This window comes from Diorhabda carinulata, chromosome 5 (genome assembly GCF_026250575.1).
Source record: "Diorhabda carinulata isolate Delta chromosome 5, icDioCari1.1, whole genome shotgun sequence".
In the NCBI taxonomy this organism is placed as follows: Eukaryota; Metazoa; Arthropoda; class Insecta; order Coleoptera; family Chrysomelidae; genus Diorhabda; species Diorhabda carinulata.
The window spans coordinates 22260709-22286438 of NC_079464.1; the positions used below are offsets into that span (position 1 = coordinate 22260709).

Genomic DNA, 25730 nt, shown 5'->3' on the forward strand with positions numbered 1-25730 from the left:
CGACCAAACCCGGCTCTCATACAACCTTCAAAGATGGATGCCTTCAAAACAAGAAACTGGTAAAAATCGTAGTATTCAGATCTTGGACTAATTCCTTTCTTATATTGAATTGGTATTTATGTGAAAATTGCTGCAAAAAATATCACTAGAGTGGTAATTTGCTGTTATCATTCATTTTTTTGTAATATATGCTGAAATCTCTTCTTATAGAATATTAACTTTCTGGAGAGGAACTTTGCGTAATACACCAAAACAAGTCGTTCCATAAAAATATTATAACAGTAAATGAGAACAAATCAAATTATATAGAGCTGAATCGAAAAGCAGATGACTATTTTTCATGTTACTACAAAAATTTTTATTTTTAAATTGGTACCAATTAAAAAGAGCCTTCTTCAAATTCTTTATTTTTGGCATCAAAACCACCAATTTAAATTATTAATTATGTTTCTAATTCAAGGGATTCTTCAGAAGAAGTATTCAGAAGCAAATAGAATATCGATGCCTCCGAGACGGCAAGTGCCTAGTAATACGTTTAAACAGAAATAGATGCCAGTATTGCCGATTCAAAAAATGTTTATCCGTTGGGATGTCTAGAGACTGTGAGTAAATAAATTAATGTTTATACTATTCTTAGTATATTGTTCGAATGATTGTGAGTTTTCATTTGAGAAATGTGCTATTATGTAGGTGTGATAGTTGGAAATCCTCCAAATCCTCCTTAAAATTGATAGAATCAGTGCAAAAGCTGATTATGACAAAATCACATTTCATTACTGTGAACCATAATAATTTCATAGGAAAAGAATAAATTCTCATTTTTCGTTAAACTGTACCTGTCTCAGAAATAAAAAAGTGATTCAAATCAGAGTTGTCTCAGTATCAAAGCGCTAAATCTCAAGTGCGAAGAGTTTATTCATTTTATGTTTTCAACATAAAACTTGTTTTTATTAGTAGTACCGAAATAATTTCCACACCACTCCTAACAACTATGATAGTAAATAATTTCCAGGTTTTTCTTGAGGTCACTTTTGTTATAAATTTTTTTCCCGAAGCTGTACCATAAACGGTTCCCGATATATGGCCTAGAGTCATTCTTACTGGGACACCCGGTACAAAATATTACAAGCAGAAAACTCAGTAAACTTCAATGAATCTGGAAAAAAAGGAAGATATAATGGTAAGACAGTAATGACTAGTAAGCCCAATAACAATCTATTTACCCTGGAATTTTTTGTAATTAATAGCCTTATTAATTATTCAAATAACGTATCTGAATCTAATTTCAAATTATGGCATAAGCGATTGGGCTTTATTGGAAAAGATACATTTAATGAAATAAGCAATAAGCAGTTAGTAAATGATGTAGAAAAATTAAGTGAAATAAAACCTAATAATGATTTATGTGAAGCTTGTATAAACAGTAGACAAGCGCGACTATCGTTTAATAAATTTAAAAACAAAAACTACATAGAAAGACCTATCACGCCTTCTGCGATAAATAATCAAAATTACTTTGTATTGTTCGTTGATGTATTCACTCATTACTGTGTAACTTATTAAATTAGAAATAAATCTGATATATTTACAATGTTTAACGATTATGTAGCAAAAAGTGAGTCCAGATCTAAATTGAAAAAAGTAAATTTATATTCAGGTAATGGTAGAGAATATTTATCTAACGAGATGAAGAATTATTTTACAAACAGATATAAGTTGTTATCTCACAGTACCACGAACTCCACAATTAAATGGTGTATCCGAAAGGATGGTCAGGTCCATCAAAGAGAGAGAGCACGAACAATGATATCTTGTGCGAAATTAGATCAAATATTTTGGGGTAATGCAGTTTTAACTGCAACATACTTTAGTATCGAAACCAAATAATAAAAATATTGTAGACTGTTAATAGTTTTAGTCAAAAGTATCTTGTATATTATGATGAAACATTTGCTCCAGCTGCAAGAATTTCAACTTTAAGTTTTTTAAAAGCCTTCTCAAACCAACATAGTTTGTCAGTCCACCAGATGGATGTGAAAACTGCGTTTTTAAATGGTGACTTAAAGAAGAAATGTATATGCAAGTACCTGACGGTGTAGAAAGTAAGGAAAATCAGGTCTATAAACTAAACAAAGCATTATATATACTGAATACACTGTATACACCACCATATCACCAAAACTCTCAATTACACTGTCTGAAGTGCGTTTCGATAACCAAATTATCATCTTCAGAGACAATTAGACTAAAACCTAATAACTTGACTTACTTGTTTTATAATAAATTTTCCCACCAATAAACCTTCTCCCGCGAAAATTAATTCCAGCTGGAATATTCATGTTCATTCATTCTTTGACTACTAAACTAAAGAGTGCGCTGTAAGTAATTGGCACTTTATCCCTAATTAAGCTACTCTTACATCTAGCAATTTCAATGCTCTCTAATGCATCCAATAATTTATTATTGGATATATTTTTAACAAGTTTACATTATTAATATTTATGTCATGATTGTGACTGGCAATACCTGATTTTCCGGTCCGCCCATATTTCAAAGGAGCTATGTGCTCTTTAAACCGGACAATAACGGATCTCTTACATGCCCAATGTACTTTCGCTCACAATTACCACAACTTATTTCATATATACTTAGTAAAGCATTATATGACCTAAAACAAGCTGCCAGATGTTGAAGTATTTGAAAGGGCTATTTGAAATAGGTTTTACAAATCCTTATGGGGATCTATGTATGTACATATTAGATAGAGGGGATACAGTGGAGACCCGAAAATCCGAAATGGGACCAGACCCATTTCGGATTAATGAATATTGAATAATATTAACGAAAATTCATATAAATACGAAATACAACGTATAAATTACATAAACTAATACAGGATAAAGCGATAAGGACAGTTTATTTTATCAAATCTTAAACCATCCAATTGTGTATAAAAAATGCGTAACTATAGAGCGAACGTTTTTAAACGTAGCAGAAGTAATACTGTACAGTGAAAGTAAAAGTAGTTTTCTACTTTTAGTATCACATTCAAAATACAGTACAGTACATACGAGTATCAGTATCGTACTGTAGGAGCTATTAAATTATGGGGTATCACTGAATTGTATTAGTATGCCTTTCCTTAAATTATTTCCAAGCATATTTAATTTAATTTAACTATTCTAGTTGACGAACTTAAGATACGGTTTGTATGATGTACCGGGTGTCCCAATAAGAATGGCTCTCGGCCATTATAGTACAGCTTCGGGAAAAAAAATTTATAACAAAAGTAACCTCGAGAAAAACCTGGAAATTATTTACAGAGGTAGGTCCACCGCCAGAGGGCGTAATTAAATAATTAAATTAATTAATAAATTACAAATTTTGCCAAATTAAGATGCCTTCGTATTCTTCAAGAAATTCAGCGAATGTTTGATTGTATAAGTTTTGGTCTATCTCTTCAAATAAGAGGTGGGGGAAAGCGGGAACTTTATTATGAAAAAACGCCTGTATGTACAGTTCTACTTAACCTATCTATGATTTCTGTCTGTTGTGTCTTGCTACAAATCACTTGCGCCCATATAAGTTCTATAGGATTTAGTTCGCAATGATATGGCGGTGTGCGCACTATGTTTTTCTGCTATATCTTTCACGGTTTATTTTATAAAACGATGTTTGTTTAAATTTGCTATAGCTAATGGTTCTTTTTTTATCAAATTATCTTCAAATTCAATACCTTTGGCGGTTAACCAGTCAATAATTTCTTATTTTCTCCAAGATGCAGTTGGAGTCTTCTCTATGCGTCGAGAATGATAACTTGCGTTATCCATAACTACTACTGAATCAGCCGGAAGGTATTTTATTAATTCACCAAAATAGTCTTCAAAAATATCCGAATCCATGTCCTCGTGGTAATCTGCCGTATGGCACGAATGAAAGGTCAGCGAACATTCTTTTAAAAATCTCTCTTCGCTTCCAATATGGACGATTATTAGTCTTCTTCGTTTACCTGAAGGCACCTTAATACCCGTTGACAGGCCTTCCATAAAAGCTCGGCGAGCACTGGTTATATTTTCGTCTTGCCACATTTTTGGTACTGTATAACCTTCATTAATCCACGTCTCATCAAGATAAAAGATTTTCTTCTACTCTGTTCTGTATTGCTTTATACTTCTTAAATATTTTCATCACCAGCAAACAATTTCATCGCTTTCCAATAAAAGTGCTTTACAGTTATGCTTTTCCCAGGCAAAATCCATATTTCTCAAAGTGGTCCATAAAAGTTATTCAGTTATCAACGGAATACTTTCATCCTGGCCAAGCTTCATTAAAATCTTATCTAGGGTGGGTATTTCTTTTTTAAAATCAAAAAAAGAGTGAACTTTTCTTCGAATTACACTTTTGGTGTCTTCATCAAGGACTTTTCCTGGTCTGCCTGGAATTTTTTCGGGAGGTTCCACTTGGCCTGCTATCTTTCTTACCCGCAATTTAAAAATTGTGGATTTTCCAACTCCAGTCATTCGGGTTCCCGATCGATAGTTTCTTGTACAGTAATTTTCGGGTAATCGTATTTTATGCAATCGTGTACATTTAAAATAATAAGTTTTTCATTCACTGATAGTGGAGAATTATTGAAACATCTTTTCGCCATTTTATTACCTAATCTTATAATACTGTGAACACTATTTACGGCTTAACAGCAAATACAGATGCGTTTAACTAAACGAATATACTTATAAAGGTCTAAAAATTTTGGGTGAGGCACCATTGCCCTTACGGCGCATGGTTAAGCCGAATCTGAAATAGGGCTGGAATTAGGCAGAGACACTGATAGAAGGTTAATCGGTACCTATTAAACGCAAAAAGTAACTATATAATCTTTTGCCTAAGTAATCCCTACACAATATATCCATAGGCTTCAGGCCAGAAAATATACTTTTCCTAATTCTCTTACGCAATTACTTGAAATTTTAATATTACAAACAATACTATTTCAAGACCTACACCTATGGTCGACACCGAAATTGAGCCGAACTAGACGGAGTTCCCCATTTTATTACTCTACACCTTTCTGAAATAGACTTTAGACAATGGTAAAAGTGTCTCAAAATTAGCTGTTGAGTTTGGAGTGGGGGATTCCACAATCACTGACTGGAATGAAAACCGATCAAAAATAGAACAGTTTTGTATTTCTTCAACGAGTTACTGTATTGAACCTCGTCAAACAGTAAAAACTACACCATAGGAGAAACTTGACAGTGCACTGTTTGTTTCATTTTCTCTGTAGAGAGAAAAAAAGTACCCGATTAGTGGGCATATTATCAAAGAAAAAGCTCTATAATCTTTTTCTTTTTTCTTTTTCTCCTAGTACATATTTGATCGTTTTAAGAAGCATGACATACGTCAATTGTCTATCACTGGGGAACGTCTATCGTCTAATGATGCTGCTGCAACTGAATTTTTAAATACATTTGCTGACCTGATTCCTGCAGGCTGCAGCTGTCTTTGATATAACGCTACGCTACGTTGAAGAACCGACCACCTCGACCCCAGCGGATACGATTCTTAAAAATATCCTTATTTCGGTTTCGTATTAAGCGGGCTTTGAGACTTCCCTGTATCTCTAAAAATATTTACATTGTACTGTATGTGGATGATCTAGTGAAAAATTTCAAACATTACTTAATGAATATATTTTCAATGGTTGATTTAAAAGAGGTAAAACTCTTCTTAAGTAGTAGGGTTAATAGACAAAATGAAGAAACAACAATAAATTAAAGCAGTATCAAGTAAATTTCATATGGCAACTTGGAAGCCTGTAAGTAGACCGCTTGTAACTAATTTAAATTATAAGGCGTTGAAATCCGATGAAAATTAAGATGCTCCTAATCGAAGTCATATCGGGTGTCTAGTGTATTTAATGGTTTGTAAAAGACCCGATCCAACTCTAATTATAAGTATATTAAGCAGATATATGAATTAAAATAACCAAGAACTTCGGCAATGTTTAAAACGAATACTTGGGTATTTACGAGGTACTATAGACATAAAATTAAAATATGTATAGGGAACATATGATAATATATTTACAGGGGATGTTAACTCTAATTGGGGAGAAAACGTTAATGAAAATCCTTACTTAGATTCTAAGACGGAGCCACTACCAAAGGTCAAAGATTGATTAATAAATAATATCTAGATGTAATATTATAATTGTAATTTTTTTATTTTTAATCTGATAAGGTTTTTTCTGGGTTTTCCCTTATCGCAAAGGCAGATGTCGGATAACTATATAAGCGGTTAATAACCGTCCCAGACAAAAAGTTAACGGTAAGGTATGTCGATTAATATTAGAAGTAAAGTATTCAACTTTTGTGTCTATCATATTGTTAAAAATAAGTTCTTTCAATTGACATCTTAAATAACAAAAGAGATTAATTTTTGAAAGGGCGCGTGAGAATATTAAATGCAAAAATTCTTCTCTTTTAAGTTATTATACTTTTATAATATATGAACCTAATATGATTTTGAGAATATAGTTTTCTACTTTAAAACACCTTATCAAAGAATTTATTTTAGTATTTCCCAAAATATAGAAAAATAAGGTTTTCGAGCTACAGGTCACAAAACCAGGTATAGGTTTATGTATAAAATTGATAATAAAAATGAGTGAAGTGAAATAAAATAATTTTTTCCTGAATACACCGTTACTTTATCCATAATCCAAATAATTACAAATAAACTAAACATCTTCCACTCATTTGAAATTTTCTACATTATTTTTGTAGTTTGAATTATCGTAACTTTCTTTTACCATGATGCAGGTTTATCTTTTTCAGCTGTTCGATACGGTAGGGTGCCAAAGCGGTCGAGGGAAAGAAGTACTGAGGAACCTTCAAGAGTAACGACCTCAGACATTGATCAACCTGATGCAGAAACTAAGCAACTAGCTATATACGATATCATCCTTAGTGTATCACAAGCACATCATGCGAATTGCGGGTAAGTTCAAGTGAAGAATATAATTATTATAATGGATACTAGTGACATGTGTGGTGATTCAATTTAGCCGTATCAATGAACTTATAACCAATGTATTGTAATTCCTTCACATAATTGAGAAAACATTATAAACAATCATTATACCATGGTTGTTACTTAAGTTTTGAGATAGACAAATAAAATCAACTATTTGTAATTGGATATGCTTCAATGGTTTTTCATTAAGATCAATACACTTTTGCATGCGTTTGAACCATTTGAAGAAGAATTTTGCTATTCCGATTGAGGTATCGCATCAAACGCTTCTTCATGTGTGGAAAAAAGGTTGACCTCGCAATTTATTTTTGATCTGAGGGAAAAAGAAGAAATTATTGGATGCCAAACAACAACAACTCATGTGTGAGTTGTCGTGAGTATTGTCGTGGTGGAGAATGATTCGTGATGTGCGATTCTGGTTTTCATGATTTTTTCGAACACTTCTGGCAAACAAATGCTAGTAAATAATTAAGAATTGACCATTATACGTTGATCTTATGCACTTTGGCGAAATGTCCAGGTATTCCAAAAAAAACAGGCGATCGTTTGCTTCGAAGTGCTTCGTGCGAGAACAACTTTTGTTGGATTTGGCTTGTCTTGGAAGACCCATACAAAGCGTCGCGACACAAGCTTTTTTTTCAACGATTGTCAAATTATGCGGTATACAACGCGAACAAATCTTTTCGGCAGCTAAATTTTCAAGCAATATTGAATGTATGCAATTGTAACCGATACCAAGTATGCCTTAATATCACGGTATGTGACAACGATCTTGCAATATCAGTTCACACACAGAATCGATGTTTTCTGGCACAACAGCAGATTTTGCAAGACCTTCACGGTGGCTCGAGATGGTGATTCATCCTCAAAAGTCAAAGCGAGTTGATCGGCACACTGCTGTTGTCTTAATCAGCGGCAAAAATTATAAAAAATCATCTTACGAAAATGTTTTTGACCAAGATGAATATTTCATGTATTTGACAAGAACTCAAGTAGCACTAGTATGACAAAACGTTCTGAGTAAGTTCATAATTAAAAATGTAAATCTTTATGGAGGCAATGTCAGATGTGACATATTCACATTAGTGTTGTATCTGTATATGTCTCAAAACTTAAGTAGCAACGTATTGATCTAATTTGCTCAATCAAAGATTAAGAGATGTCCTTTGTACGTTCAGGGGCCCGACCACCCTCATTATTTTAGTTGATTCACATAAATAAGTTAGAAATCATTTGCATCTAATATCGAAATGATAATTATTTTTTTCAAATATTTTCACGTGGATAAGAAATTGAGTTATTTTACTCACAACTCCATACAAAATTGATAACTTCCCCCACCTCAATCTGGTAATTTACGTAACTTCATCTGCCCAAAGATTTGAGGATATACATTGATGGTTTTCGTTAATCATGCTCAGAAGATAATTACATCAGTCAATTTTTCTATTGAAATAAACAGCAAAAAAAGCATAAAAGGCATTTTGAGTAGAGTCAAACTAGTATCAAATTGCAAAGTAAAGGTTTGACTATCAAATTGAAGAGAGTCAGAGTCTTATGAAAAAATATTCACAATACGTTAATCTACATCAAAAGTAGTGCAAGGAAATCAAGTACAATAATATATATTGTTATATAGAACCTTCGTAGGGACCCAGTATTCCGCAGTGTCGGCCTCTGACCAAAATATCTAAATCCCCATGAAATTTAAATGCTTGTTGTCTACAGATTAACAGCAGTTTCTAGCTCTGTTGTAGATGTTGGCGATTTTTCAATATAATGGGGATCTAATCCAACAAATGGCCTTTTTGCAGCTTGTTTGCCCATTTCGTTTGCTTTTTTTGCCTTTATGACCTTCGTGCTCTGGAATTCGGACCACTTTGAATTTACTGGGTAAAAATTGTGGCGTCCTTGTTACGCTTACCGGTAAAGCTGCTTTAGAACCACTACTCCTTCTTCTATGTCTTCCGATGCTTTTAAACCATGCCTATAATAAATAGATTCCACCTTTTTGGTTGTTGCTCAAGCTATATTTTATGCTCTCTAGCGATTTATGGTTGTTTTAGATATACGGAAGAACAAACGCGCAATCTATCGAGAAAACCAATTATTCTTCCTCCCGCGAGCCCAGAGTCGGATACAGAGGTAGCTTCATCAACAGCAGAGTCATTAGAAATGGAGAGATGTTGGTTGTGGCAACAATTTGCCTCGAATATTACGCCGAGCGTTCAAAGGGTGGTAGAGTTCGCGAAACGAGTTCCCGGATTTTGTGCTTTAGGCCAAGACGATCAATTGATACTCATAAAAATAGGATTCTTTGAAATTTGGTTGAGCCACGTTGCAAGGCTAACTTCGAATACTTCGATGATGTTCGACGACGGGACGACGGTTAGTCGTCAACAATTAGAAACTATGTATGATGTGAGTAGATATTTTTTGTTCTAAAAATAATTTAGAAGTTATGGGAGTTTTCACTTTTAATCGATAAAATAAAAATGGAAAGTCCTTCATTTTCCAAATCTATGCCATTCATATCAAGAAATTAATAACTGAGGTGCATTGCCGTCTTTGAAAATAGTTCAGTGCTACACTTACAACAGCAAGTTTTATGAAAAAGTGAAGATCCTGAGAAGAATCTTTGATTTTTTTAAATTGGATATTCTTAAAAAAATTATACGTATTTGATCAATGCAACAAATATATGTAATTGAACCATCGTGTGCGAAATATGAATTCAACAACAGTTTGAAGTGTTTAACGTTGATGTGTAGTCGATGTTGTCCATCGTTCAATATAAAATAACATTTTCATTTCATTGACATAATCATGATTATACAATATTTGTGCTTTGTGTAATTTCATTAAAAATCACAATGTATTCCTAACAAGATGCAATTTACTTTATGTAATGCATATTATCGTATGAAATAGAATTGTAATGTGTACTTGCAAATCTTCATATTCCTATATATAATAATTCAATTTCAATTGATTTTCTACTATTTTCCTAATATTTATAATGAGTTTTTTTTTATTTTTAGAGCGATTTTACCACATCCCTAATCCATTTCGCTACCAGCTTCAACGCTCTTGCCCTTAACGACACAGAGGTTGGGTTGTTTTCTGCCGTGGTTTTATTAACGGCGGATCGACCTGGTGTAACCGATGTAAAAACGATCGAACATCATCAAGATAAGTTGATAGAAGCTTTGAAAGTACAGGTATTCTAATTTAAGAAATAGCTTTTGAAACTATGCGCTTCGAAATTGATAATCCTATTTTGGTATGTTTCACAAATGGTTTTACACCACAATGTGAACGGATGAAGTCAGAAAACAAGCTCAATAAACAAGTCATATATGTCTTGTGACTTTATTTGAAACCCATATTAAGGGAATTTGGAAAAAATACGAATTCGCTAGATCCCATCATCCTGGATTTACATTTATAGTGAATGAATTAAATTATATTATTTTGCAAAGACTTGTGATACACATATTGGATTTTATACCAAAACTCCACTCCTTTAAACGTCCCGTATTTGGCCAACTACTCAAATGAAATTGATATTAGTTCCTACATGAATTGTGATATTCTGTCCATATTTATTACCTAATTATTCGCAAAAGTTATGAAAAAAATGACTTTTTCCGAGTTTTGTCGGCAGAACACTATCATTGGCGGAAAATTATCTTTATGGTTAAATGCTCGACTAATGCTAATTAAGTGGTAGGGAAAAAATGTATTTTTCTGAGATGTCTCTAAAAAATGACTTTTGAATGAATAGAATTCGTTGAGTCTTCATATATCAAGATCCTAATTAAGCTCATAATTAAGCAAAATTAGGTAGAATCAAAAGCAATCTCCCGAAAAACATACCATGGAATAATTTTCTTTGATAAATGGGAAAAAATGGCGATATTACTCGCTTGATGAAGGGTTTTTCTCCGTTGGGAAATAATTACGTCACGATGAGATGAAAAATGAACGAGATCCAATCACCACGCGTATGTCATTTTTTGTTCTCTGACGCGCCGCCATTATCTCCCGTCAGGAGAAACATCTAACCTGCTTCCCTAAAAAAAACTAGAGAAGTCGCCAAACTTCTTATGCTCGTTAAAACAAGTATCATATGCAATTAGAGAGAAATATATTTTTTCGTCTCGGACCATTATTCCCCACACTTCGCTCGGAAAATAAATTTCTTCCCCGACAAAAATATTTTTCTTTCTTCTCAATTGCATAATATACTATTTTCTCAACGCACTCATAAAAAAGACAGCAAATCTTGTTTGTTTCGCGGGGAAAATTCGCTTTATATCCTACTTTTTCGTGTCAACTCCAAAACATTTATTTTTCGCAAGCATTTCATTAGAATTGATCGAGTATTTAGTTATTAAGGACCTATCCAGCCACCCACCTTCTTAACTTCGCTAATGATAGAGCTCTGCCAGGAAAATTCGGAAAAAGTCATTTTTTTCGAGATGCCTACGAAACATTAATTTTTTCCGCAGTATTTAAGTAGCATTAGTCGAGCCCTCAATGATATGGGCGCTAACGTCTTAAAAAAGGAAATTTTTTTTCATAAAGAATTTTCTTCTTTCATTGAACAACGAAGCATTTAATTATGGAAGCACTCTACCTCAATTATCTATTGATTTTGCACACATAACTTTTTCTAAAGTTAGCAAAACAGCCAATTTCTCAAAAACTTTCGTAATATGTCAATCAATTAGCATTTAATTAGCACTTAATTTTCCGCTTATTGTTTTTTTTTTGTTTGCTCATACTCTGCTAACTTAAGTAGCATCACGAGCTTAGACATGATAAAAACCTTTCGGAATCTATTCGTGTCGAGGAAGTATTCGGTGTTATAGTGTTTCGATTAGGTACCAAACAGAGACAGAAGTATCGTTGCACACCTATAATATATCTGTACTGTTTCAGGTGGGACGTAACCACGCAAGCGAACCACAAATTTTCTCAAATTTATTGATAAAACTCCCGGAATTAAGAAATTTGGGGGCCAAGCATACTACTCACCTGGACTGGTTCCGATTGAACTGGACCAAACTCACACTACCTCCCTTATTTGCAGAAATTTTTGACATTCCTAAAACAGAAGACGATCTCCAGTGATGCCACAAGTTATGAAACAAAATGACGTATGATTCCGGAATTAATCGACATAACTTAATGTATACGCCGTGAATCTTGCTGTTTTATGCCTCGACTTGCTCAAAATGTGCTACAAGGCTGAATATTGACGTATGGAAGTTAAATTTTTGTAATTCTCTTTAATAAGATCATATAATTATTTTTAAAGGAAGCATATCATTTGGAAAACTTAGCAAAAATATTCAAATTAAAAAAAAATTATATGACTTTAGTATAAAGAGAGTTATCAACTATTATCGACAGGGTCAAGCTTTTCGTTTCACTTAGTGATTAGATTTATATAGTTTTTAATTGAGATTTTTTAAGATGTTATACATATCATTATAAATGAAATATGTATTTAAACGTATCTATGTACATAGTATTCTGTTTTAATTTTATAAATTTTGGTGTGGAGGACTATCGGTAATGTATAACTAATATATAATTTAATCACTTTAGATTCATAAAAAATACAATAATTGAAACATAAACAAATTAGGAATGAAATAAGAATAACAATTAACTTTAAATAGTCCAAATATCAATAGGTTATATGAGAAACTTTCTCAATAATAATATACATCCATTATTTAATTGAACAGATAATGAGGTTGAACATATCAATTATTTAGTTTTCTTTTGTTACCAACACTTATAAAAAAACGGATATTCTAATAAAAACGGTTCATTTCTCAACTTTTCAATTAATTATTCTCTAAATAAGTATGAAAAGAATTTTATGTCAGTCTGCTGTTATTACAAATTTAAGCGATAGATATCAAAAAAAGTCAAAGAGAGGTTGCAACTTGTTATTATTGCCTAACTTCTTAAGAAAAAAAGTATCTTAAATTTAGGAAAAACAATTGGATTAAGAATACAAAAAAAATAATTTTACAATCTAATCGAAAAATTAGTACTAGAGGATAAGGATTATTACCAGAATAAAACTTGAAACCAAAGAAATAGTATATTCGAACAAAGTCTACAAACAACAGAGAGTTTCTAAATTAATGCGACAAAATTCAGTAGGTGATTGCTCGGTGAAATTAACCTACAACAAAATTGAGTTTCTATTTTTTTTTTCTAAGGTTTCAGTTATACTAAAAACTTTTAACTCTGTAATTTTCGTGCACTCGTAAAAGACTAACTACGGATATTTTTTCAATATTTCTGTTACATTATATGGGGATGGAATTAGTAACTATTACTTGTAAGCATCAGTTGTATTATTGTTAATTTTTTTCCCAAATCCAACAGCTGCAAAGTAAAAAAGCAACATTATAATTTATAATTTTTTCAATAGATTTTTTATCAAGACCGCAATATGTTAAATTTTTTTCTGTCTTATATATATTATAATTATAGCAGAAATTCATTTCAAATTAGAAGAGATCTAAAATCAAGAACATTTAGAAACAAACATATTAAAAGGTGAAAGAAAGAAAGAAACGGGGTGAGGCATTGGGAATTAGCCCCTAAAATATATAGTTTACCAAAGCTGCACAAGCCTACCCCATTATCTAATTATTTGAAAAATATTTACACCAAAACAAAATATTTTATATCAGCACAATAGTATATCAAAAACACATGGGAGACTTCAAAGAAAAAATTAAAAGTATGAAAAATCATAACGAATATATATTTATTTAGTTGGATGTAGTTCCTTTATATACAAATATTTCTATTTCCATTGTGAGAAATTAAAGAATATATAAAAATGCCTCGAAACGAATTTATTAAAGCTATAAAACCATTACAACAACATATTACAAGTGTTATAGCTCAATTAGTAATGGAAGATCTCGAGGAAACTGTCCTAAGCAAACTTGATATAAACATTCCATTCTTTTTCTGATATGTATAAGCGTTACTGCCGTACCAAAGAATTTAAATTGGAAACATGAATAAAAAATCCAATTCTAATCATATAAAACTTCAATCAACAATCGAAATCGAACAAATCAAATCGAAATCAAATTTCTTGATGCCACATTAAATAAAATTAACAATAACAAGAACAGAATGGTATACGAAACCAACTTGATTCTCAAGATATTTGAACTTCACTTCATTTCTTCCTATGTCACAAAAAAAATAAGTGATAGTAAGTTTTGCTGTTATCCTGCTGCTATCCAACTATCAGGATCCTGAATTTAGATGATTAGCTATTCAAAAAACAGAAACAGCATTGAAAGAAAATAATTATCCGAAAAAAATGATGAACAACATATTCAAATAAAAGAATAAACAGATACTACAATCAATTAAAAAGTAAAACAGAAAAGAAAACATCGGAACAAAACACTTCTCCTTACCATATGTACAAGGATTTTCCCAACAATTTTCAAATTATTTCAATAAATAATATTTTATTATTTATTAATAATTTATTAGTATAAGTCATGAAGAACATAATACATTATCCAAATATTTCACTTACTAAAATATAAAACACCAAAAAAACAAAAGAAATAATATTATATACCAAGTGCCTTGTACTAATTGTGACGCTGTCTACATAGGGCAGACATCTCAATATTTAGAAAATAGACTAAGAGGTCATCAATACGATAAAAAAAAAGAAATAGTTCTCATTCATAGGAACGAAAAAGCTATAAATGATAAAAAAGATCTAAATAATTTAAGTAAAATTTATAGTTCTATTTTGTAAATTCTAATAAATTTAATTGATTACCGCTATATATTTGAGATGAGGAAACCAAAGGAAAAATTAATTTTTCTTATTGGAGTTGGAGTTCTAAGTTGATTTTATCCTTATTTTGATATTCATGATGAAGGAGATCTATAGATCAATATAAATAAGTAAATTTTCAGTGGCAATATCATATTTTGATAAATTATTTTAAATCTAAATTCTAGTTTAATTGAAAACTGATTTTAAAAAAAACTGTTGACATCATTCCGAACTTGTCCAATATTTATCTCTAATTGTAAGCAGCATAGCATCAATCATTGATCCGGCAATATTGTAGTTCTGTAGATACTGGTGAAAAGATCTATCTGTTATTTCTGTTTGCCAAAATCCAGACAATCAAATGTTGGTCTTATAACAACTGTTCACTTATTCTTATAATCGAATCTTCTAGAAAGAATTCAATATGAGGGCAAAATTTTAGATGTTGTGAAATACCAGATACACCTAAATAATAAATATTCACTATTAAAAAAAAACGATATGACATTAAAGTCAAAAATTTCTATATAATGGAATATCAATTCTTAAAAATTCACCTAATTGCTTTTAGCTCAGATATTATTGTATTTTTTATTTAAACAAAGACTTGATATTATTAGGGTAAAATATGTTTAATATGTTTTTACAATGATTTAGTTATTGATAAGTGAGTACAATGGATCTAATGTGATTTTGAAAATAATAGTTATATTGTTATCGTTTTCGGGTATTAAAATATTATTATAGTCATGTAATGTTGATAAATAATGTCGATATTGGTGGTATGAAATCTATTAAGCTTAACTACTTAATGTGAAAAGAATCATATCGCAGTATATAATATATTACACCGATTCCCAGAAACCTATATCAATTTTCAAATTAAAAGTTTATAAATTCTAGTATAGATCAATAAGATTCAGTATTGATTCAACTTTCTCAGTGAAGGGCAGTAGCGACACTTCTCGAGCAGTTTCCAGCCCAAAAAAGTAACTCTAAAAATAGCTTATTAGTTTTTCAAACTTTCTACTTATCATGCTGGCAAAAGGTTAGATTTATTATTGTACTTTTATTATTATATTTTATTCTATTATTATCCCCCTAGTTTCTCCGATAATGCCTGCAACAAATAAGCGATAATAAATTATTTTAACACTTGAGGCCCAGACAGACGCGTTCGTTTTATCTCGATGCGACTGCCTTTTAATAGTTTATGCCGTATACATGCAAAAACTGATATGTACTTATATACAAAGTTTATACAGCATATTATGTCGAGAAGAGGAGTAATTTGTAATTTACAAAGCCGTTTGACAACAATTATGATCAAATATAGAATTAAAATAGCTTTCCCAAGATAACGTTTCATCTACTTCTATTATTATTTGTGAAGTTTTCTCGGACAATTATTTCATTACACGATATACTGAAACAGTATTGAACACATTTTATCATCTCATTGTTTCAAAAAAAAATTTGCAGCTTCTTTATTTTGTGTGCAGTCATTAAATTAGAAAAGTCAAACATCAAATGAGCCGGTACCATACGATGTTTTCGCCAAAGTTCACCTTAGATCCTGAAGATTGGACGAAGGCTGGAACATTATCTAAAGAAATCAAAAAGTAGTAAAAAAGTGATAAACAGCATACAACAGATATATTTTTTTAAAATAAACTGGATGATTCAACAAGTATTGGCTCCGACTTAGTTTTAATGTTGAGTACTCCTTTGACGAGGGTTAACGAAACCAACTTTCCATGGCCAACTTTCCAATGCCAACGCTGGAAGCAGAACATTCGTCGAATGGCACTACGACCATATTTTGCGTCCAATCGTATCAGCATTCAACGTTGGAAGCATTGGACGCATAGTGTGATGCCGGCTTGTGTTTTGGTTGAAATCTTAATAGTATAAAGTATCGGAAAGAAATCTATTATTTAGCTGATCGTTTTGAAGTGGTACAAGAGCCATCAAAATAATTTCAGGGGGCTACAAAAATCTAAGATGAAACAAATGTTAAATATAATAATATTTATGAGAAACTTTTATCAAAAATCACAATTTATAAAGGTTTAAAGGTGCACTAGAAAGAAAAAAATAGGGACAGAATAGGATTCGTGGTAGATAAGGTACGTATGAGGTCAGAAGTTGATGATAACAGAAATTTAAAATTTACTCAAATTTTATACGAATTTTATTTTTTTCAGAATGGTATATGTTGTATTGTATTCTCTCATAAAACACCCACACTTTTGTTATTGTAATAATCAAATATAATATATAATATAATTAATATAATTATTCTAATTTTAATCTATTATTACCAGTTTCTGCCTTCATACGTACTAGCCTTGTCAACCACAACCCCTATTCTGTCCTTATTATTTCTTTTTATTGCACTTTTAAACCTTAATAAAGTGCTGATTTTAAAAAAGTTTATTATAATATATAATTTTTTACGTTTCACTCTTGTTATTTTATCAGTAAAATTTTGTAATCAATATTTTATATACGTCCTACGTTCTATTGATTGTTTACTTCTAAAATCAAATTACGAAAAGATGGAACCTATTTCCTCTCAATGGACCTCACATTTTATATTGCTATCCGAGAGCACTATATCAGTTTTGTCACGTGTTGTACTTCAGTTGTCTGAAAACTCTTAAACAATTGATACTTTATAATTGGTCAAGATCTTGCAACTTTACACTAGGATTCTAAGTCTTTGCGTCTGAACTTAAACTTCGATCATGCACGGTTTCTTTTCCGTTAGCTTCAAGTCATTTATATCAAAAACAATCATTGAAAATTTATAGACGAAATTTGTATTTTAGTTGCTGATTTTAATAGCACCATCTATTGCAATCTATATAGAAATTTTTATTTGTTGCTAGCGCAGTCTATTGGTGAACTTATTAATAACCACTTATTTGCCAATTAATTCGTTTTTTTTTTATTAATTCATTTATTGTCATCGGGAGCAAGTAAGCGTGCAAAATTTCAAAATGATTGGTTCTCGGGAAGTTAGTTAAATGTTGATTACAAAATATGTAGTATACAAACAAACAGTGTGATTTGAATTAAATGTGGTAAAAAGATGAGCATTCTAGGAAGTTTTGATAATATGAATTGTGTTTTCATGTGACGGAATTAGAAATTGCTTGAGAGTGAACAATTTAGTGATGTTTTACTCAATTAATCTAATGTTTTACTTGAACGTATGTATGTCAAAGTTTATTCTTTTTAGAGTACAAATATAATTCTTATAGAATTAACTATTTTTTCAATCTTTCCACATATACATATTTGGTGTTCAGAGAATGAAATTCCCTGTAATGTGGAAGGTACCTAGCAATAAAATAATTGTTTATTATCCAGGATTGAATAATTTGTGTAATTCGAATAAGGCATATTTCTTAATCATGATAGTGTTATTTGGTGTGGTTATTATATTATTATAGAAATTCTATATCGAAGACGTATACAAATCATTTCTTTCCATTCTAGACAGTATAATATTCAAAATCAAAAATTTTTTAAAGTTACTGAATATGGACGAACTTGAGATTAGATTCAAAATATAAATTAAAATTCTGGTATTTCTCTTCTAGGGTGTTACTAAGCTCAAGTCATTGATGTTATTGTCGTGTTAAAGCTGCAAAAATGTGAACTGAAGCAAACATTTATTTGATACTTTGTATCCGAGATAGGTGAATAATGAATAATACTCATACTTAATATGCAATATTTTTTAGATTTAAATTATTTATTAATAATCTTCCTTGCAAACTTCGTTGTAGTTTAGTACACAAAAAATTATCAAAGTAATATAACGACAAGGTAGATACTCGGTTATTTTTTTGGGTTTAATTTATATCTGGAGATATTGTCAAACTTTACCTAAAATTGAGTTCAATATATCAAGATCTAACTTAATCATTCTGTTAATCATTGTGGTTACGGTTACAGGATCTTTTATATAAAAATTATTTGACGTCTAACTTAGCAGTATGTAAAGGAACTAAATTGTGGTAGATAAATGTTTCTGACTACAGATAGATGAGACAAGTGACTGGTTAACTTTTTTCAAATTATGTATACGTATCTGAAGGAATTATCTTTGTACCGTAAATTATCGATTCTTCAGTCCTTTTTATGTAAATAATGTATTTTTATTAGTCGTGCGGGAAAAGCGGCATCTTTACGCTTGCTGTTACGGTAGAAAAATAACGATTTGTCCATTCTATCATTGCGAGTGCTAGAAGTTAGTCAGTATAAAATATAATGTTTTTTATTGGGAGTGATTGTTTATTAAAAATAAAATGTGGTTCTGAAATGAGAATACTCAATTTAGTATAGTGAATAGTACCTACACTTTTCTCGAGTATGACGACGAGATTATGTCAAGTTAAATTTGGATATTTATCTCCAAATAATATTTACAATTCTATATTCTATAACACCCTTTAAATGTCCATTTCTATAAATTTTAATAATTTGTCTTATAATAGAATTCATTTTATCTGTCACAATAAAGTGAGGATTATTACACTAAAAACTCAATGAGCAGAGAGAGATAAAATTTTAAATGGAAACATCATGTATACCTGTTATTTTTTTCAAATTATTTTGTCTAAGCAAAAAGTTGTATCAATTTTAAAATGAATTTCTGGATCCAGTAACGATAACCTCAGGTATACGACATAACGTTAATGTTAATTTTTCTTATAAAAGCACACATTTATTGAGATAATAGATTAGATGTTACTATTTTGAATGAATAATTTATTTTTTCAGAAACCCAATGAAAAAGTTGTATGTTATCTCCGATTGAACCTAGGCCGATGGCTGTGCTTAAAATAAACTGTTCTTTGGAAAAAATTAAATATATAGGTTTCCCAAAACAAATTCAAGTTGATTAACGATAATAATTAATAATAATAACTGAATTGTCTGATTACCTTTCCAAAAGACGCAAATTTTATTATTTATTGACATGCATAATTCCACTGCCTTATTCATTGATTCACGATCATGCCATCAATTTATTTATTGTCGAGAATCATTTTTATAATAATTTAATTATCGAATATTCTGTTTTTTTATATATATACAAGTCAGTCAAAATTAAAACTAATAGTACAAGATTATTATTAACTTATAACGTCAATTATAATAGTACAGATAATATATTTCTTCTTTCCCTGAATGGTATGACCACCAGACAGATTTAAATCCAGTGGGAAATGGAATTATTTCAAATGTTGGGAGAATCACTTTATGTTGTTACGTTATTCGAAGTAAGTCATCTGATTCTTCTAAAATTGTTTTTAACTGGATTTCCATACTAATGCAATCACACAAACTGGCGTAGTCATAGGATAACTTACTGTTAATATAGCTGATATGTATATATAAAATAAAACTAAACTTCAAAGAATCATAGATATTAGTAAATGTTAATACGTTGTTATGATCTATCTTGTTTATTCTATTAAAGATTAAAATCTAAGGTATTGTTTATGCACTAGAAATTTTACTTTCCATTCAAATAACTTAGGATAATTTTTTAAGTTTACTGAGTAATTTAAAGATATTTTGATATGTGATTATGTAGGACTCGTTATTGTTCGATTTCATTAATTGTATATTGTATCAAATTGAAATCTTCATTAAAAAATTATTCCTTATATATATACTGTTTTATTTCGGTCTGTTAACTAGCTTTTCGAATTATTCTTCTCAAAATAGTCAAATTGATGTTGGGATATAAGGCAAGAGTGAATATTTCAATAATTCTTGTTTCTTGAAAAACTTCTGTAGGAAAATTTCATTGGTTAAAAAACTAATTACTTATTCACAAGTAAGTTGTGTGTTACTCAATCAAAAAAATATAAAGATAACGAACATCAAAACATTATTTTTGGTTATACATAAGTATAATAAATAAATACCTAACACTTACTATTACTAAAAACTTCTAAGTGGAAGTTATATGAAGTTTTGTAAACATGTCAGCGTTTATTTTCCTATAAAATAGGATTGTTGAACATACCTTTCAATGAATGTTAGTTAATTCAATACTGAAATTTATCAAGTTTATTTGTTCATAAAATTGTAAACTGTATTTTTTTGTATTAATAAAGTTTTTTTAAAATTAATTTTCGAAAGTTAAAAATATAATAGGCGCGGTCAGTAGGATTCGTGCAGTCATTACGTATAGTGCGGTGAAAGACTTAACTACGTATTTTAATACAGAAGCGCAAATACCTACGGAACAGGAACTTCAGATCGCTGTAAGCGCCAAGTCTCTTTACTTTTGCAATTTTTCCTTTTTTGACTCTATCCTTATCAATGAGTTGAGTAAGGAAGAGATAATTTATTAATATTTGAATATTAATTATTTTTATGTACGATTTAGATAATTTATTAAGTACATTTGATGAATTGAATATGAAGAGGATAAAAACAATCCAAATTTATCAAAAATGGCAACAGCAATCCAAAAACCCTTAACTGGGATTTGTTTAAATTAAAACTTGAAAATATAATAAACATATGCTATTTACAAAAATCATCATATAAATAAACATGTATTGGAATGTATACAGGAAAAATTAATAGGAAAAGCAGAGGTCATCGTAGAAAATAGAATGGAATTAAAGACTTGGCCAAAAACACAATGTTTTGCGGACAGACTTGTATTGTATTTTACAAGACCTAACAAGAACAAGGCCGTTTAAAAATGGAAATTTAATAATATTTGGAAACTGACTACATCTTTTGGAAAGTCAAACAGTACAAAGGATTAGTAATAATACTGATAAATTTGAAACGAATTTAATGAAAAATGAGCAAAATAACCGATACACTAATAATAATAATAAGTCATTAGATAATTATCCATATCATCATCAGTATTATAACGATAATAATAATTATAATAGAAATCATTTCAACAATCCACGATATAATGATTACAATGAATATAATAATAATAATAAGACTCTACACGATAGCATCGCCAAACTGGGATTACCAAAAAACACCTTCGACGACATCCAGAAGGCTGTAATATTGAATACTTGCCACACAGTGCGCAAGTTCATTATGTGAACCGAGCCTAATCCTTTTGATACTTTCTATCCGGAATAGGTAAATAATACCAGCTCTAAGCTGAGTAGAGCGCAAGTCTTTCACATAATAATAATAATAATAATAATAATTGACAAATAACAGACATGACATCGTGGTGGTTGATAGAAGAGTCAATTCAGTTCTTCTTATCGATGTAGCTATACCGAACACTCATAACGTTCTCAACAAACAGTCTTTTGCAAATAATAATAGTAATAATAATTACAACAATAATTTTCCCAGTCAACCAATTAATATAAACCCCGTACCACAACAACGACGAAACTGTCCAACTAAGGTTCAGGCGTTTGGTTCCAGGAAAAATGTTTTCTGGCAAAACCAAATGCCTGTGCAAAAGTTACCAGAACCGATGTCTACGACATCAAGAAATTTCACGGACAGACCTACTAGAAACGTTAATATTAATAACAATAATAAATATTTCCAATCACGAAATGAGAAACCGAATTTTATACAATAATGAATATGATGACAAAAACTGATAAATAGAAGAAATAGTAGATAACTTTGAAAGTTTATTTGATTTAGAAGAGAATAATAATGATCAAGCTGTAAATTTTAGAAAAGAGCCTCAGGCAAAGTATCTAAAAATAATTGAAATAAATTTCACTTCTAATAATTCATTACCACACATTGAAAAATCATAGAAACGAACGAATCGGTATTAAATCATTATTGTAACACACAAATTGAATGTAACAGAAAAATACTCGAAAGAAGAGATTATAATGGTAAAAGAAATTAATAGTGATACAAGAGGAGAATTAAAAATAGAATTATTAAGTAAAGTTAGACGTAGAATTACAATAAAAGGGATTAGATAATTAAAAATGAATGAAAATAATACTGAAATCGTAGAAGGAGAAAAAAAAATATTAATGATGAAATATTAGAACGAATGTTATATTATAGAACATGAATTAAATACAAATATATTGAATATACAGAATCAGAATAATATTATTGATGAAAGAGAAATGAAAAATGAAAATGAGAAAATTGAGATTAATTATGAAACAATTAACGAACAATTTGATGAGAATAATAATAAGTCTAAAATACTTGAATAGAAAATTGAATGCGATACTAAATGGAAAAATAATAGAAATTTCTTTAATTTCTTATTTATTTCTTAGACCTTTTGATACGTTTATGTTTCTTAATGTTCTTGATTTTAGGTCTCTTCTGTTTCAAAATTAGTTTCAATAATTTTTAAAAGATAGATAAAATTTGACGTTTCGAACTTTTTTTAAGTTTTTATCAAAATATAATACTGACACTGACAATTTGCTTATTTACATTGATCCATAGATAACCTACATCATAATCATCAAAATTGGTATCAATAGGTAAAATGAGGATACCATCAAAAAATAGTAATAAAATAATGAATACAAATCAACAAAATATATATAGTGAAATCGAATGTCACTAGATATTCCCGAGGAGAAAATGGCAATTTCTCAAGTGATTACTGAAAAAGGAGACTAATAATACAAAGTATCCCATCAATCCATATATTTGTTCTATGAATGATTGAAGTAATCATTTAGAAAACATTTCTAACTGCTACATTATTTTCATTCGGAGCCATCATATCTTCCAGCATAATTAAAGCTTCAAGGTCATTACATTGATGTCATCTGGAATGGAGGTCACATTTCATTAATTTTTCTTGCCATGTTTTAAAGAACGCCTGTCCATAGGTCAATACAGGAGATCTTCCTTTCCAATTACCAAATAGTCGTTCAACTGTATTTTGGGTTCATGTCTGGGCTTCATGGGTATAAATTTTCACCTTGTGTAACTGTATTTGCTAATGGAGTTAAGAGATACGGTTTTTGAGGGTAGTCACTATCACCTAAAAAAATTACACTCGTACTTTTTGTAATTCAACAGTCGGAAATATTACCTAATAAAAATGAATTTGGGAAATCACCATTCTCTATACGAACTCTTATTCTGCTACTATTAAAAATTGTAGCATCATGAACAGAACTAGGCCATCAGGTAAAAAGGTCCAAAATTTGCATCCTTGCATCTGATATTGCTTGAACATTTGAGGAGAAGTAGCCCTTACATTTACTGAAAACTTCGGCATCATCTCCACCAGGTGATTGTATTTTAATATGTGTACAATCAATTGCTCCTATGACTCTAGGGAACGGAGCAATAGCAAAAAAATCATTTTGCACTTGCTATTTTTCTTCCAGGGTCTCAGGCGTTTTTATGTATTGAGGGCTAAATCCTGCAAATGCAACAGATACTTTTACAATGATCCTTGAAACCGTCAATGTGTGCATCCCTCCAAAGTCAGCAATAGATAGAACATGACCAGATAAAGCATAGAAACACAGTGTTACTAGCAACTTGTTCGTTTCCAAAAATATTGTAATCGCATCATTATGTATAATGATATTTAACAAAAATTTAATTAACTTACACATCGTTATCCAATTCCGAACGTTCTTCAATTTGAATTAACACTTGTAAAACTGTCAGTTTTCTTAATCAAAAGCGTTAATAAAATTTAAGTTCGTCCATTTAGTGGAAATGATCTGACCGTGTATATTTTAATCTAGGAAATCCATGGTCAATTATATCTAAAATATCTAGATTGCAAGTTGCACACAAACGTCAAAAGATTGTATCTCCTTAAGTCCCGATCGAGAGGGACTTAAAATTAAGGATTGCTTTGTTATGTTAAGCATGGCTTAACGGTCCGTCTATCAAAATGAGAATCTTAGGTTACACTTAACTTTAAGTAGTTTCTAAAAAGTGCGATGCAAACCGGCCAGTCTCCCGACATATGAAGAGTGAAATAAAGGTGTATACATGTAATATAAACTACTAATTCTGTAGATATATGAAAAAATGATATGTGATAATAAAATTTACTGAAAATAATTAGTTACCTGTATTTTCCGCCAATTATATAAATTTGTTGAAATCAACTGAGTAAAATAACATTTGGAACTTTGTAACTTGCAGTAACAAATCTTAGTGCTATAATAAATTTTGTATTTTGATTTTTAGTAAGTAGATTAAATATTGATTATATTTTATATAGAATATATTGGTATCTCAACATTTTTAAATTTATGAGGGAAAACAGTGTTTATCTCACGCCTTATACGTATTCTTCCTTGGAGCAAGTGCAGACTATGTGGGGTAAGTGTCTGTAGTTTGCTTATGTCTTATGTCGCAATATATTTCTCATTAAAGACTAGGTATTAATTATATTATTTAAGATGATTAATTTTTTCTAATTTTGTTACAGGGTAATATGGTTCGTAACTACCAACGAAAAACAACCAAAGGAAGTTATCCAAAGGAAACGTTGATCACAATGTTAGCAAAACATCATATACTGTTAAATACCATAATAGACTATTTAAAAGGAAGGTATGGGATGAAATCAAAACCGTTTCGCAAAAATACTGCCATTTCAACTGACTATGAAAAACGAGTTGTCTAGATGTGGGGGTCTATTGAAAATGGAGAAGTATAGATTTGGATTATTTAGAAAATAAGTTGTCAGTTTGTGAAGGGTAATAACATAAAAACTCCTTTCAAAGACTGTATCCCCTGTAAAGATTGGTCCTTAGGCTCTTGTAAAAGACACAATTTGTCTTTGAAAAAACCGCAAAGTGTTGAAATTTACCGTAAAAAAGCT

General features: G+C 30.5%; 1 protein-coding gene across 3 annotated transcripts in view; it reads left to right on the plus strand.

Annotated features, from left to right (window-relative positions):
* LOC130893625 (ecdysone-induced protein 78C) overlaps window positions 1-20590 on the plus strand; it is a 105588-nt gene extending 84998 nt beyond the window's left edge. For all 3 annotated transcript variants that reach the window (XM_057799861.1, XM_057799860.1, XM_057799862.1), the window contains 5 exons: window positions 461-602; window positions 6840-7002; window positions 9105-9459; window positions 10080-10259; window positions 11986-20590. In XM_057799861.1, the coding sequence (XP_057655844.1) occupies window positions 461-602; window positions 6840-7002; window positions 9105-9459; window positions 10080-10259; window positions 11986-12177 (1032 nt within the window). In that variant the 3' untranslated portion in view covers window positions 12178-20590. The remainder of the gene's footprint in view (window positions 1-460; window positions 603-6839; window positions 7003-9104; window positions 9460-10079; window positions 10260-11985) is intronic.
* The last annotated feature ends 5140 nt before the right edge of the window (window positions 20591-25730 follow it).